At 38.0% G+C, this 13,721-nt stretch overlaps 1 protein-coding gene across 2 annotated transcripts in view; it reads left to right on the top strand.

The window, feature by feature from the left end:
- The window catches only part of grk4 (G protein-coupled receptor kinase 4), a 63,544-nt gene that overhangs the window by 19,269 nt on the left and 30,554 nt on the right, over positions 1-13,721 (top strand). For both annotated transcript variants that reach the window (XM_041982938.1, XM_041982936.1), the window contains exons 2-4: positions 322-417; positions 9,987-10,099; positions 11,178-11,255. In XM_041982938.1, coding sequence (XP_041838872.1) covers positions 322-417; positions 9,987-10,099; positions 11,178-11,255 — 287 coding nt within the window. The remainder of the gene's footprint in view (positions 1-321; positions 418-9,986; positions 10,100-11,177; positions 11,256-13,721) is intronic.

The following is a 13,721-nucleotide window of genomic DNA, read 5'->3' on the forward strand; positions in this document are numbered from 1 at the left end:
AGAATCTGAGATAGTGGGAGCATGTAGATGCTGAACAATAGGAGGCCCAAAATAAAGCCTTGAGGATCTGCGCACATCTTCAGAGCTGTGTTCAAATCAAGCAGGATTCAAACCAATTTAGAACCAGACCAAAGTTTCCCATCCAATTTTTCCAGTGGGTTTAATGGGATGTAATGTTCGACTGTTTCAAACACCAAGGTTAACTCGCAAGGTAACTTGTTATTCTTGCAGTAAAAATGGCGCTTGGTGGATGTGGCTAGAGACCCGAGTTCTTTTGTTTCAACAGCGGTTGAATTTACACCTCTTCTTCTTGTCTCTCAGGTGGAGGAGGAAAGCGGAACGGCCGTAGCAAGAAATGGAAGGAGATGCTGAAACTCCCGCACATCAGCCAGTGTGAGGAGCTTTGCCGCACTATTGGTATGACAAAAGGAGTGTGTGTTTTGTGTGTGTGTGTGCGTGAGGCAAAAAGATGATTTGCCACGCAGTGTCGTTTGGGGTGGGTCTGACTGTGGGAGGAAGTTCAGATTTGACTTCCTTCCTGTTTCTACCCGTCTCCGCCCGCGGTTACAGGCAGGGGACAGGAAACCGTGTGTGTGACTGAGACGAAGAAACGACTTGTGCAGTTGTGTCTTAATATCGGTCTCTTTTTTTTTTTTTACATTGCATGTGTGTTTTTTTTTTTTATTTATTTTTTTTTATATACATCAAATTAAAACATGTTCACCTAAGCTTCCTTCCTGTTCTCAACATGCAGGTTCAACTTGAAAGTGCCGGCCGGATTCTCTCTTTGTAGCCCAGACAAGTGCCCTGACTCTTGGTCTACATTAGTTTCTCACCCGCCACGGTCTGCTGAATACCACAGCACAAGTGTGTGTGTAATAGTGCGTCAGAGCTATCTCTGCTAGAGATTGCAGCGCTACCATCCCCCACATACTCGCATACCCTCCCTCTCCTGTATCTCCATGCATCCCCCTTCCACTATCTGTATCTCTCTCTCTATGTCCTTCCATCTTTCAACTGCTTTAGAGAGTGGTTGAAGAGTAGAGTTATGGAGAAAGCAAGTGAAACACCAAGATGGAGAGGGAGAAAGAGGGTTTCTACAGTAAGAGGGGAGATCTTTTAAGGACAGGAGAGGATAAGAGGGATTGTAGCTGCACATACTCAGTGTTATCTCTTAGTCAGCTCTGATTGTGTTCTTGTCATCATGTCTTAATATCCCAAATCATCATTCAGAGATCTAATTATCCTAAACATGAATCTGTCATCAGCAGTGATTATCTGCTTGCAAACAGTACATAAACGCCACCCTCAATAGGCTTCCTAGTTTACTTACTGTGCATATTTACTTCCATTAGGATTTCAACTGTGCCAAGTATCCCCAAAAAATGGGTTAAAGGTGCTTGTGTGTGTGTGTGTGTGTGTGTGTGTGTGTGTGTGTGTGTGTGTGTGTGTTTGTGTGTGCGCGCGCGTGGGCGTGCAGACACCAGCTGTTAAGGTTTACATACGTCAGAATTGCATGGATACTATTGCGTAATTTTCCTATCACATAAAGTGCAAGATGAAACTAATCCTCCATGTGTAATTAAACAATCAGACACACAGTTATGTGCACGTACACACATACACGTGCACAAAAGAATACAGTATAGCAACTGATAGCAGTGACTTTGTTGTGTCTTGATAAAGTCAGGCATTTGACCTTAGCCTTGACAAGTGAGTGGTGGCTCTAGGAAGTCCAGATTACATTATGTGGGCTGCAGCCAGTTTGTCTGCCAACCCCAGCCTCTCATTTTCTTCTGCTTGTGTATCCAGCCAGTTTATATAGCACATGTGCTTATATTACTTTTCATCAGCGTGGCCATGTTAGCTTGTTTAACCCTTAAAACCCAACTAGATCGCTGGCTCCTCCACACACTATTAAATATGTTGTCAACAGTTTTTCAGGAATGGCAGTGTGCAACTCTGTGGAGTAAACTGTGTTTAATAGCTTACCCTTTAAGTGATCTATGGAAGTTTTTCATTTGTATCCCATCTAGTAGGTTTTCATTCTGGCAAAAATTGTTTATTGTTTACTGTTTATTCTGAGATTCTATATAGTAAATCCTTAATAAGTGATTCATGATAATATGATTAAGTCTAGAGAAGCTGTGCAAACGTCTCTACAGCTTCTAAACGTTCTAGAAAGCAATAACATCCTGGAGAAATTTCAATTGGGTTTCAGAGCTCGGCATGCAGAATGGGCCCTGCTCAAGGTCTCTGACAGCCTCGTGTCATTAAATTATGGCACTGGTGTTGTGTGACATCTGTTAGATTTCATCACAGCTTTTGATACTGTTGACCATCAGATTCTTTTAAATCATCTGCCACATTATATTGATGTTCTAGGAACTGTCCCCCAGTGGTTCACCACTTACTTGTGTAATAAAACTTACTCAGTCAAAATCAGGGATTTCTCTTTTATGGCCCCAGTCAAGAATAGAATTTCACAGGGATCAATACTGGGGCCCATTCTTTTTTCATATTACATGCTTTCCCTGGGTTATAATTTTCACAAGTACAACATTTCATCTAATTTTTACTCAGATTATACCCAGATTGACATTTTAATCTTGAGGACCCTAAACCAACCAAGGTGCTCCATAACTGCTTTCAGGCAATAAAGTCATAATAACTGTCTTCAGTTTAATGACAGCAAATCTGAGGTGGTTATTTTTGGCCCTCCTAATTTCTCTCCAGACTTAAAAACACTTTGAGGACCTGTGGCCCTTACTCCCATAACTAACGCCAGAAATTTGGGGTTCATTTTTGATAATAAACTAAAACTCGACATGCGGAGAAACTCCGTGGTAAAAACAAACAAACAAACAAAAACAAAAAAAAGCACACACAAAAAAAACCTTTTCCATTTTTAGAATTATTGCAAAACTGAAATAATTTATTTCCACCAATGACCTGAAGGCAGCTATTACAGCCTTGTGCACTTCAAGGTTGGATTACTGTAACTGCCTGTATTATGGTCTAGGGCTGCAACAATTAGTCGACGTTGTCGACAATAGTCGACAATAAAAATAGTCGACAACGAATTTAGCCGTCGACTATTGTAGGCATAAAAAAAACAAAACAACAACAACAACAAAAAAAAACTACAGAGTGAGACTTCGTCTTCTTCTTTTTTTTTTTAATCTCTGCTGAGAGTTGCACATTTGCAATAAAGTCTGCCAGGGGAAAAATATGGCAGCGGACCATACCAAAAAATAAGAAAAGATAACACCTGTTCTTGCATCTCCCCGTTGGCTTTCAGTAAATTTCAGAAATGATTTTGAAATTCTTTAGTATGTTTTTTAGGGCTCTGAATGGATTTGCAACTGAGTACATCTCTGATCGTCTCTCGCCGTACACTAATAACAGACCTCTGAGATCTTATGAACAGCTGATTTTTAGCTGTTCCACGCTCACGGTTGGTCGTCAAAGGAGATCATAACTTTGGGGTGGCAAGCCTAAAACTGTGGAACAGTATTCCATTGTAAATTAGATGTGCTTCTTCTGGTAACACTTAGAAAATTGTTGAAGACTTATTTGTTCTCATTGGCTCCCCGTCATTTAGCTAATTTCTATTGGATATTTTGTGTTGCTTTAAATTCTTTTATTTCTGTTGTGTGAGATTTTATGTACAGCACTTTGGCCAACTGGTTGTTTTTAAAAGAACTTTCATAAATAAACTTCTATGTTGACTGTACTTAAAAGGTTTGAGCTTCCACATGCATTTCTACGCTACACAAAAAAAAACAAAAAAAAACACGGCTAGGCCAAATTAAAAAGAAATAGCTGGACATTACCCTCTAACCAGAGGTGTTTTCAGTGGAGACTGAAAGCTCTCGCTGCATTTGGGCAATGCTCGCTCCGTACATGCACACAAACACAGTCATGCAGCTATCCCTCATTCACATTTAGCTGGCAATTCACCGTCTAACTAATTGCTCTGTCTTGGCTTAAATTGGAGTTTTAATTAAGTTGTAATTGCAGCTTACTTCAATGGTACAGACAGTTACTACCCCATGCTTTTTCAGCTTTACAATGCTCCCTTTTTCATTTTCCTGGCCAATCTTTCTCTTGACACCTCTCTGTCTTGCACGCTCCTTCTCCCACAGTTGTTCTCATTCAGTACCCGGGAGAGGTTTCCCTTACGCAAGGCGGAAATTTTTCATTGGTGGAATGCTGGCCCGTGTCTGTTATTCAAATGATTTAAAGTCTGGAATCTTTGCAGAGACACATTGGCCGAGAGCCAGGCTGAAGAAACTGTGGTTTCTCTTCAGGTCTTCACACACCTGGAAAATTGTGATGCAAAATGTAATGGTGAACACAATGAGACTAGTGTCTAGATTTCCTTCTAGAAAATAAAAAAAAAGTGTTATTTTAGTGTAAACATACAAGTATTAACTAAAGAATTTACTTAGCTGTTTAGAGCTTGTTTGATTAAAACAAAGAAAAAAACGGTTTCATTCTCATTCTCTGGCTCGACTTCATCTGTGATAGTTGCTGCTTTTTTGGGAAAAGGTTCTAGTTTTTTTTCTTCTTTTAAAAGAAAGAGATTGTTTATAGAGCAAGTTATGATAACATAGATACAGAAATTATTCATGTGTCCTCGATTATATTTATTCCCAAGTTTCAATTTTCCATGTACCATTAAAATGCAAACAAACAAGATTTAGGACTTTATAGTTTTAATAATCCCCAGAGGGAGATGGTTTCGTAAGAGTTTCTAAATACTCAAAAACAACATTTGAGGGGGAAAAAAACCACACAATGATACAAAAAGCACCACAGAAGGAGGCATGTGGTGTCTTGCAGTGACTCTGTGAATGACATATCAGTTGCCTGATTAGGTGGTAATGACGTCAATGACACCCGAAAACTCCTTGTGTGCTGTGTGGCTTTAGCGTAGTAGTAAAAGCTTAATATATAACTGTAAATATGTTTTGTCATACAACCAGAATGGCACAGTTGGTGGTTATTAAAGCTCACAGACAAATATAAGAATAGAAAAAAATCAGGCCCAGCACTATTGTTTCTCATTTTGTAAGATCAAGTCTCAGCTTTAGTGATTTAATCACTATTATAGATAATCAGTTTTTTCAGTGTTCCTCAGGTTTTTTGCAAAAAAAAATATTCATCGTCATCAGTGGAAGAGTTGATTTATACAAGTTTACATCTGCGTTTGGTGTCAGAATGGTTCTGTTTTAGCAATCTGTTGCTTTCAACAAATTAGAAATACATTTCTTATGGCTCAGCTTTCTGACTTGTGGCAGATAAATGTCCAGCATCCCCATGTACAGAGAAATTTGCAGGAATTAGAAACATGAGTGGGAAAGGAAGAAACTACCATTTGAGTATTAATGCTGCTTATAGTGCGGTATCATGTGCATCCATCTATGATCACTAGAACATGCAAGTCCACACAAAACGGCTACAACAGAGGTTTAAAGCAACAGTGCCAACCACCACCCACTTTTCCTCTTTTAAGTAGAGACATTTCAGGTAATTGTGATAAGTACTATGTTACACACACCTCCGTTTTTCTTACGTGGCCAGATCACATTGGGTGGAAGCGCTGTGGTATTCAACTGAACGGCCCCAAACATTTTTGATGGTCAGGCAGTGATGAGTGCGAGGGGCTTTCCTCAGTCATGCAGGCTGCTGAACTCAGCTGGGGAGAAAACACCAAAGCAAGCCTCCAAAAAGCTTTGTGACCAAGGATGAAAGTGAGTGTAAGACCTACAGTTGAACACCTGAGATTGTCCTAAAAGACTTTTGCTCTTCAGAGCAAGTGAAGTAATAAAAATCCCACACACGATCCATGCACTCTTCTGTTTACTAATCAAAGTGAATTTTAACATTTTGTTGTCTTCAGAGTGATGAGTTTGAATGAGTGCTGAGCTGCACAGCGGAGGGGAACGCTGTGTAATAAAGTGTGCGACTGGGAGGAGGATCTGATTTACTGCTGTAGATTGTTCTGTTGCTGTCACCACTCAGAAATTTTCATCCCCAGCATCCTTCATCCTCCTCCTCTTCTATCCACAAGTCTGCATGTCTGTGTGTCTGGCCAATTTGTGTTTGTATGTTTGTCTTGTGTGTGTGCATGTCTGTTGTTACTGTTGAGCAGTGATGGAAAGTGTCCAGGGTCGTCTTCCTCATTTGGTGAAAGAAGACATATGAGTCAAATGGACACCATTAGTGCTAATAAGATGGGAGCAGCTGCAGAGGAAAAAAACATACTGACACTACAGAAAGCAAGGATACAATCTGTTTTGTTCTTTACATACTGCATCTGGCATTAGCTAACTTACATTTTATTTACTTGTTAAAAAAAAAACAAAAAAAAACTTTTGTCATTTTGGATCATAGGAGATCTTTTCGGTGTTCAAATATGTGTAGTTAATTGTTACTAAAGGTAAAATAGGTTCGTGGCTACCACTGAAGCTAAATTAAACCTTTAAAAATTTTATTAAACATATACCATGTACATTAATTTTACCTTTGTTAAAGATGCAAACTGCTGAATACAAAGATATGGTGTTTCACCCTGTATTCCACTGCCTCTACCTGTGAGTGGTTTACAAAGATTTAATTCAAATATCAATGTTTTAACAAGGGAATTTTTCAGTTCTGTCTAGCAAATTCAGCTTCATTTGTACATTGCCAGTTTTTGACGTTTCAACAGGGCTTCAGAATGCGACCAAAGTGTGAGACAGTGCGAGTGAATTTTTCATCTACTCGCGCAATGGCAACCAATACATTTGCCAGTCTTTTTCTTGTAATAGTTAGAACTGAATTTATTTTGTCACTAACAAACTTCTGCTTCCCTCTTCAGCCCAGTAGTTCACAGTAATGCTCAAATTAGCTGCTTGTTTGCCGATTCAAACAAATTTTAATGTGAGAAAAGCAGACAAACACCAACAAAGAAGACGACAAATAATGTCCGTGTGAGTGGGGACGAACGACCACTGTGATTGGCTTATGTGTGAAAAGAGGCGGGTCTTGTTGGAATCAGTCCCTGAAGCTGTTTATTGCCAGGAACTACATGGCCCAGTCATACCATGCCTTATGTGGGATGATGGTGACCAAGTTGCCGTTCTGCTTCGACTACAAAGTGGAAATCAAATTATTTGATTTGATTTGACAAGTTCTGTCTACTTGTTTTGTATTCGTGTGGCTAGTAAGATGTTTTTTTTATGTCAACTGCAAAAAAATGTGAATTGTAAATATTGCAATTTCTGAATTTATTGTTCAAGTATTCATCACTAATACAGTGAAAACGAGAGGAAATCTGAAAATTTGTTATGCAAGGGGATTTCAGTGTGCTTACCTAAATTTTCTGCTTACACTCCTAAAAATTTAAGTTAGGGGCCACTGTGCTCCTCATAAAAAAAGTTAGTCTGGAGTCCTGTTTCAAAGCCTTTTTAAAAAATATAGGCCAGTCTAATTATAATCTAGTCCATTCCCCTTAATCCAGTTAGGGTTCAGGTTAAATCAAGAAAAGGAAAACACAAGCTAATGACAGCAGTAATGTCACTTGAACAATAATGACTCAGGGCTGCAGGTATAACATTAAATTCAAATCTCATTCTTTAGGTCATGATTTAAATAATAATTATTCCTTTGATCAAAATTATTCTACATTTAAATTGGTTCACTCTGATTCTTGATTCAGGATGAAAAACTGCTCATTTCTGCATCTCAAGTCCAGAATTAGCTAAAGTTCAAAGCTAAAAAGAAAATGTTTCAAGAAAAATAGATTATTGTTAATTGTTGATTAGTTCTTGAAGAAGAAAAATCTTCAGCAGAGCTTCTTTAAACAAACAAGCAGCAAAATAAGTTGACCTCCTACTGGAACAATTGGTGTCTACAGGCATCATGCAGCTTTCTGTGAGATGGGTTCACAGGGGGCAGTCTCAAACAGATTAGCATAAGATAGTAACCACTGACATGGACACCAGAAATCTGATCATTAGCTGATGTCTGGAGTTATCAGATCATTCAAGAGAACATGTACACGGCTTCTGATTATGAGAAATCAGATTAACATATCAAGATTTCTCCTCCGTACTCTGTGCATGTAGACCCGTATATTTGATTGTTTTTTCTGCTCTTTCATCTTTTCAATGTCGTTTGTTGACAACATAAAAGCGTAGCAGAAACAAAGTGAGCAGAACACAAAAGAAAACATGGTGGTGTGCAGCAGCAGGATGTTAGTGTATAAATTAAGTATAACATTCATTAACATTGGACTATTTTGCACCTTATTAGCTCCCACTTTAGCAGCTAATGCTAAGACTGGGCACAGCCATGTTCAATAAAGACTGTTTGGAAATTAATAGGAAGTTGTGTCACTGCGTACATACTCCAAAAGAAATCGAATAAATATAGGCAAGGGTTTTTAAATAAAAATTAAATAAAATTCATATCAGTGCTGGAGAGATAAAAAACCCTGGGAGGGCTTATGGAGAACCTCACCATATTCTGGAAATAAAATATATATTAATTATAACAAAGGCAATAGTATAATAAATAAATAAATACAATAGTAAAATAAACAACACAAATATGGTATAAAATAAGAGTTAACAAAACCTCTGAAGTAACATCTCATAAGAGGTTGGAATTAACAAAGTAGTGGTTTAAACATGAGTGGTAAATTTCAGGGATGTGAAAGTAAATAAGAAATAATCAGAAATAATGATCTCTTGGTGTGTTCATCAGCACACAGTGGTAACTAGCAGTATATATTAAATTTAACCATAAAACCAAATGACACTGCAGATTCAGAACCAGTGGATTAATGGGAAATGGACTTTGTGTTGGCACCCACACGTATGCTTTGTTACTGGAGTTACTTTACTTTGGTCATGTATTCGGCTGCGTTGGTTTATCTGTCTGTCTCTCCGTTAGCAACATGACTTAAAAAGTTATGGACGGGTTTTTATTAAATTTTCCAGAAAATTTCAGAAATGGAAAAAAGAACAAGTGAATAAATTTTGGGAGGATCTGGATCACTGTCTGGATCCAGTAATTTTTTAAAAGATTCTTTGCTATGGGGAAGTTATTTTGCCAGTAGAGCTTCTAGCTCAAAAATAAGGACAGCAATCATTGGTAAAATAAAATGAAAAGATTACAATGACTTGGCAGAGGTCTGTGCTCTTTAAGTGTTTCTTGTTATTAAATAAAATCAGCTTAGGCCCCAAATCAGCCCATCTCAGATTTGTCATGTGCTTATTGATAACGTTTGCTGTAAAATGTGTACAGAAGTTGCAGAATGGCATGAATTTAATTGCTCTTTATTTTGTGGAACTAACTTATTTGGCTTTCATTTCCTATGAATTTATGGATAAAGAAGTTAAAACTGGGACATGATGTGTCCTTAGTGAGTTAAGAAGTTCTTAAATGTCAATTATTCATCCTTTTTATGCAGATTTAAAAAAAAGATTTATAGATAAGTAGGACTCTTGAAATTACATGTCTGGAAATTTGAAGAGGTCTTTGCAGATTGTGCATTTTAAATATTACAGGAGACCAGAAGATCACATTGTTTTACACAGTTTGTGAAATGAAGTCGGATTTTGTAGTCCGCTCATACAAACACACAAGACATTGCAAACCCTGCAACAACAGGGCCTCCTGTCAGAACAAATCTCAGTTTAACCTCTGTTCAGAGCAGCAAGTTATTCCTCATGGGTGGCCTTATTTAATGTGTTAAATAAGCCATCAGTATTTTTTTTTCATTTTAATTTTTCTTTATTATGTTTGAATAAATGAAAAGGTTTCAAATTCTTCAAATTATATAATGACGTGAGGTACCGTTAGCTTGACATTGGAACTATCCATCAGGGTGTTACTTTACACTTTTAAGTAACATTTTAAAGCCTCTACTTGAATTTTAGTCCTAACCCTTGTGTATTTTTTCCCCTCTTCTGTCTCTGTATTCCTCTCAGAGAGGGACTATACCAGTCTATGTGAGAAGCAGCCCATTGGTCGGCTGTTATTCCGTCAGTACTGTGACACACGGCCAGAGCTGAAGCGCTGCATCGAGTTTATGGATGCTGTGGTAAGACTTTGAACATGAGCCTTTTGTCATTACTCTGCATATTCTGTGATGTTTCGAGCTGTCTCTGTCTCACAGACCCCCTTCTCCTGCCTGGCTGTGCCTCTGTTTTTCTCATTCTCCATCTGTCGGGGGTCTCTAGTGAGACCAGCCTGGACCTGGCCCTGCAGAGCTCGAAATGGAAGAGGAAAGTCAGTGTGGAGTCTTCTGCCTGCTCTTGGCAACAGTGTGGGGTGGTGGTTGGGGTAGAGGTGGGGTGATTAGTGACTTGGACAGGCTGTCAGTTGACCCCTCCCCTTCCTCTGTGCACTCCTCCATGAGGTCAAACCCACGTCAGAGGCAGGTCCCCTGGGTGAGCAGGCAAACACAGGCCCAAGCTTGTGTCTAGGCCCCTGGTGGTATGCGAGAAAGGAAAACAAGAGGAAGGGGGGGGTATGTCATGCCTATTTAATGAGAACCTATGTTAGTGTTTAATTTGCAAGCTGCAAATACTTAACATACAAAAATGGTCAAAATTTGAGGTGCAAACTGTAGATGCTGACCATGTCCTGTTGCCCCCCTCCCCTTTGGTGCTCTTTATTTCTTGGCTGTGATGCATAGTAGCTTGGCCCGTTCCCATTCCCCTCTGCAGAGCTTGCTTTCAAACAAAACACACAACTTCAGCCAGTTAAACTACAGGCCATCTCCCGATGTGCAGCCATATTTTACCCTAAAAACACATTTGAGGATGGAGTGAAAACTGAGGCGGCATCCTGGTAGGTGACGAATGTAATGAGTGAAATGTGAAGCTGAACATAATTTACTTCCCAGTTAAATGTGTTGATTAAGAGAAAGATGTTTGCCACCGCTAAGATCTCATTATGATCCCACGCTCATTTCTATTTTTATTTATTTTTTCTTTTGTCTCTTTTTAACTCAACATCCTTCTCCCCATGTATGCCTTCCTTTCTGCTCCCCCCCCCCCCCCCCCCCTCTCTCTCTCTATCCCTATCTCTCTCTTCCCTTATTTGGAGAAGTATCAAAGATGGCTGAATGAGCATGGCCTGCCATGGTTGCTCACACTTCTATTTTCCTCTGACAGGCCATGTACCAGCTAGCTCCTGATGAGAAGAGGAGGGACTGTGGACTGAATGTTTTAGATACTTACTTTAATAATGGGGTAAGGCACACAAACATGTTTACTTTATTACTTAATCACACGGCCGGGTGATAATGTCCAATTATTTAGCTACCAGTTTAAAAAAATGCTGTGCAGAAATACATCTTTAGATTCTAGTGTGCAACATTAAGCGCAACATCTTGGCAGAAATATAAAATGATGGAACTGTTTTTGTTCTGGTAGAATTGCATGAGGATAAAAATTGCCCCTAGTTTTGCTCAACAATGGATGGATGGATGGATGGATGGATGGATACTTTTATTGATTCCAAAGCTGGGAAATTAGGGGTTACAGCAGCATACATTGGTATAAACAATGACTCAAATTAACAAACAAAATAAAGCAGCAAAGCAAACATAGAAATCTACATACCAAATAATAAACAAAATATACTGATCTGTGCTCTACTACCCATGTACAACATATACAAATCACTAGAGAATGAGAGAATAAATATGGAGAAAAGGATATAGAAGTATATAAATTTAAATAAGGATGTGCAAAAACAAATTAAGGAAAACAATGTGAAAATTTTAAAATGGAATTAAATAAGCACAATAAAATGGCAGGTAATGCACTAGCATGTTGCTACAGCAACCCAATATGGCAAAATCCAAAGTTAGGTAGAAAGCTGGGGGTTTTCCAAATGCTGACCTTTTAAATAAACTAACTTAATGTTCTAATTGAATTCATAAAGCTAGCTTCCAGGCATCATGTGATGTGCCCCCTATCGATGGCTAATTCAGCATCCATCTTGCATCTTATTTATACTCTGAGCTCTCCTCAACCAGTAAAAGACAGTCTCATCCTGTCTTTTGTCTCATCTCTTGCTCTGTCCCTTTCTCTCTTTCTTTTCCTCTCTTCCTCCGATTGTCTTGTGTCTTTGTTGAGTAAGCCACTGTGAATATTCAAAACGGCCTGTGTGCTGATATCTGCTTGCTAGCATGTGACGTGGTGCATAAGGCGAAACTCAGCTGCAGCATCACGCGGCATCACAAAAGAAAAAGTAGTGAAGTGGTTTTTCAGCCTCAGGATGCTGCTGGGCAGCGACGGCTCCATAAATGTACATAATGTCACTGTGCCATCAAACGAGTCAGTAACAGAGTTTTAAAGTTGGAAAGTTACATAACGACTCTTTAAATTGAATTTTTTTCCCCTTAGACTGAAAATGTAGATTAGCTGTCCACCCATCTCCACCGTTTACCGGGTACAGTTGCTCACCGTTCGACTGTGACTGTTTGACTAGAAAAAACTTGCAATAAGTAACTACCATCAGGTAAACTTTGTTCCTGATTTGCAGCTTTGAGAAAAATTTGTAAAAAAAAAAACCCAAAACAAACAAAAAAACAAACCAAAAAAAAAAACAATCAAAAAACTTTGAGCTTAATTAAGACTTTTGTGGGCCTTTTTTGTGCCTAAACTAAAGGAAACTGCTTATGCTTTAGAATGAATACCACACTGTCTATTTATCATTACTGGTTTGTGTAGTTTTAATAGTTTCTATTTAGCTTTATTTATAATAAAAAAAGATATTTTCAAAAGTAGTGCCACATAATTTGATGCGAGTAGAATAAAATCAATAAGACTTTATTGTTATTACAGAATACTGTGCAACAAAATGAAGGTGCTCAAAACCAATTCAGTGTGCAATAAAAATACAAGAATAAATAGGTATAGAATAATAGAAGATAAAAAGACATTAAAATATAGAATAAAATCAGCGTAAAGATGGAAAGCTACCGCATGTCCTTGAGTGACTGCAGTGTATGCATGTGTGGAAATGAGTCACTGAAGTGAGTAGCACCGACATTTTTTAGAATTAGAAGTCGAAGAAAAATGATCATTTATAGTACAGGTTTTTTTTTATTCATATCAGTCTTTCAGATAGTTTTTATTTCTTTTGAATTCTGAGAAATATAAGATTTTTTGCTGGAGTTTTCATAGAAATTTCTTTTTAAAGCATTAATTTTCTCTTAAAAATCTTAAAAACTGAGGATTAATTTCGAATTTCATTTTAAATCCAGTGGATCTCTCTAGAAAAAGAAATGTTCACCTATGCAGAAACATTTGCAGCTTAAATGTTCGGCTTTTATTGAAAATAAGTGACTTTTCCCTCATGTTCCCTTATGGCCAGTGTTGTTTTTTCATGTTTTTTTTATGCTATACAGCACTTTGAAAGAAAGAAGATTAATAATATTATTATTATTATTATTAATAATAATAATAATTTATGCTTGAAAGATTAATTGCCATGGGTCTAATGAGATAAAACAAATGTGTGTGTTCCTGTGAGACTGGCTGAATGGGTTCATTTGTAAAGTTTAATGTATGAACACGTGACATTGCTTCAATACACACTACAGGTTATTCTTTTGTTTGCATTACAATTCAGTTTGCTTTATCTTTATTTACTGTATATAACTATTTATCAGTCACAGGTGTAACCTAAAATGTCTTTCAGTGTGT

Source organism: Melanotaenia boesemani, chromosome 4, assembly GCF_017639745.1.
Source record: "Melanotaenia boesemani isolate fMelBoe1 chromosome 4, fMelBoe1.pri, whole genome shotgun sequence".
Lineage (NCBI taxonomy): Eukaryota > Metazoa > Chordata > Actinopteri > Atheriniformes > Melanotaeniidae > Melanotaenia > Melanotaenia boesemani.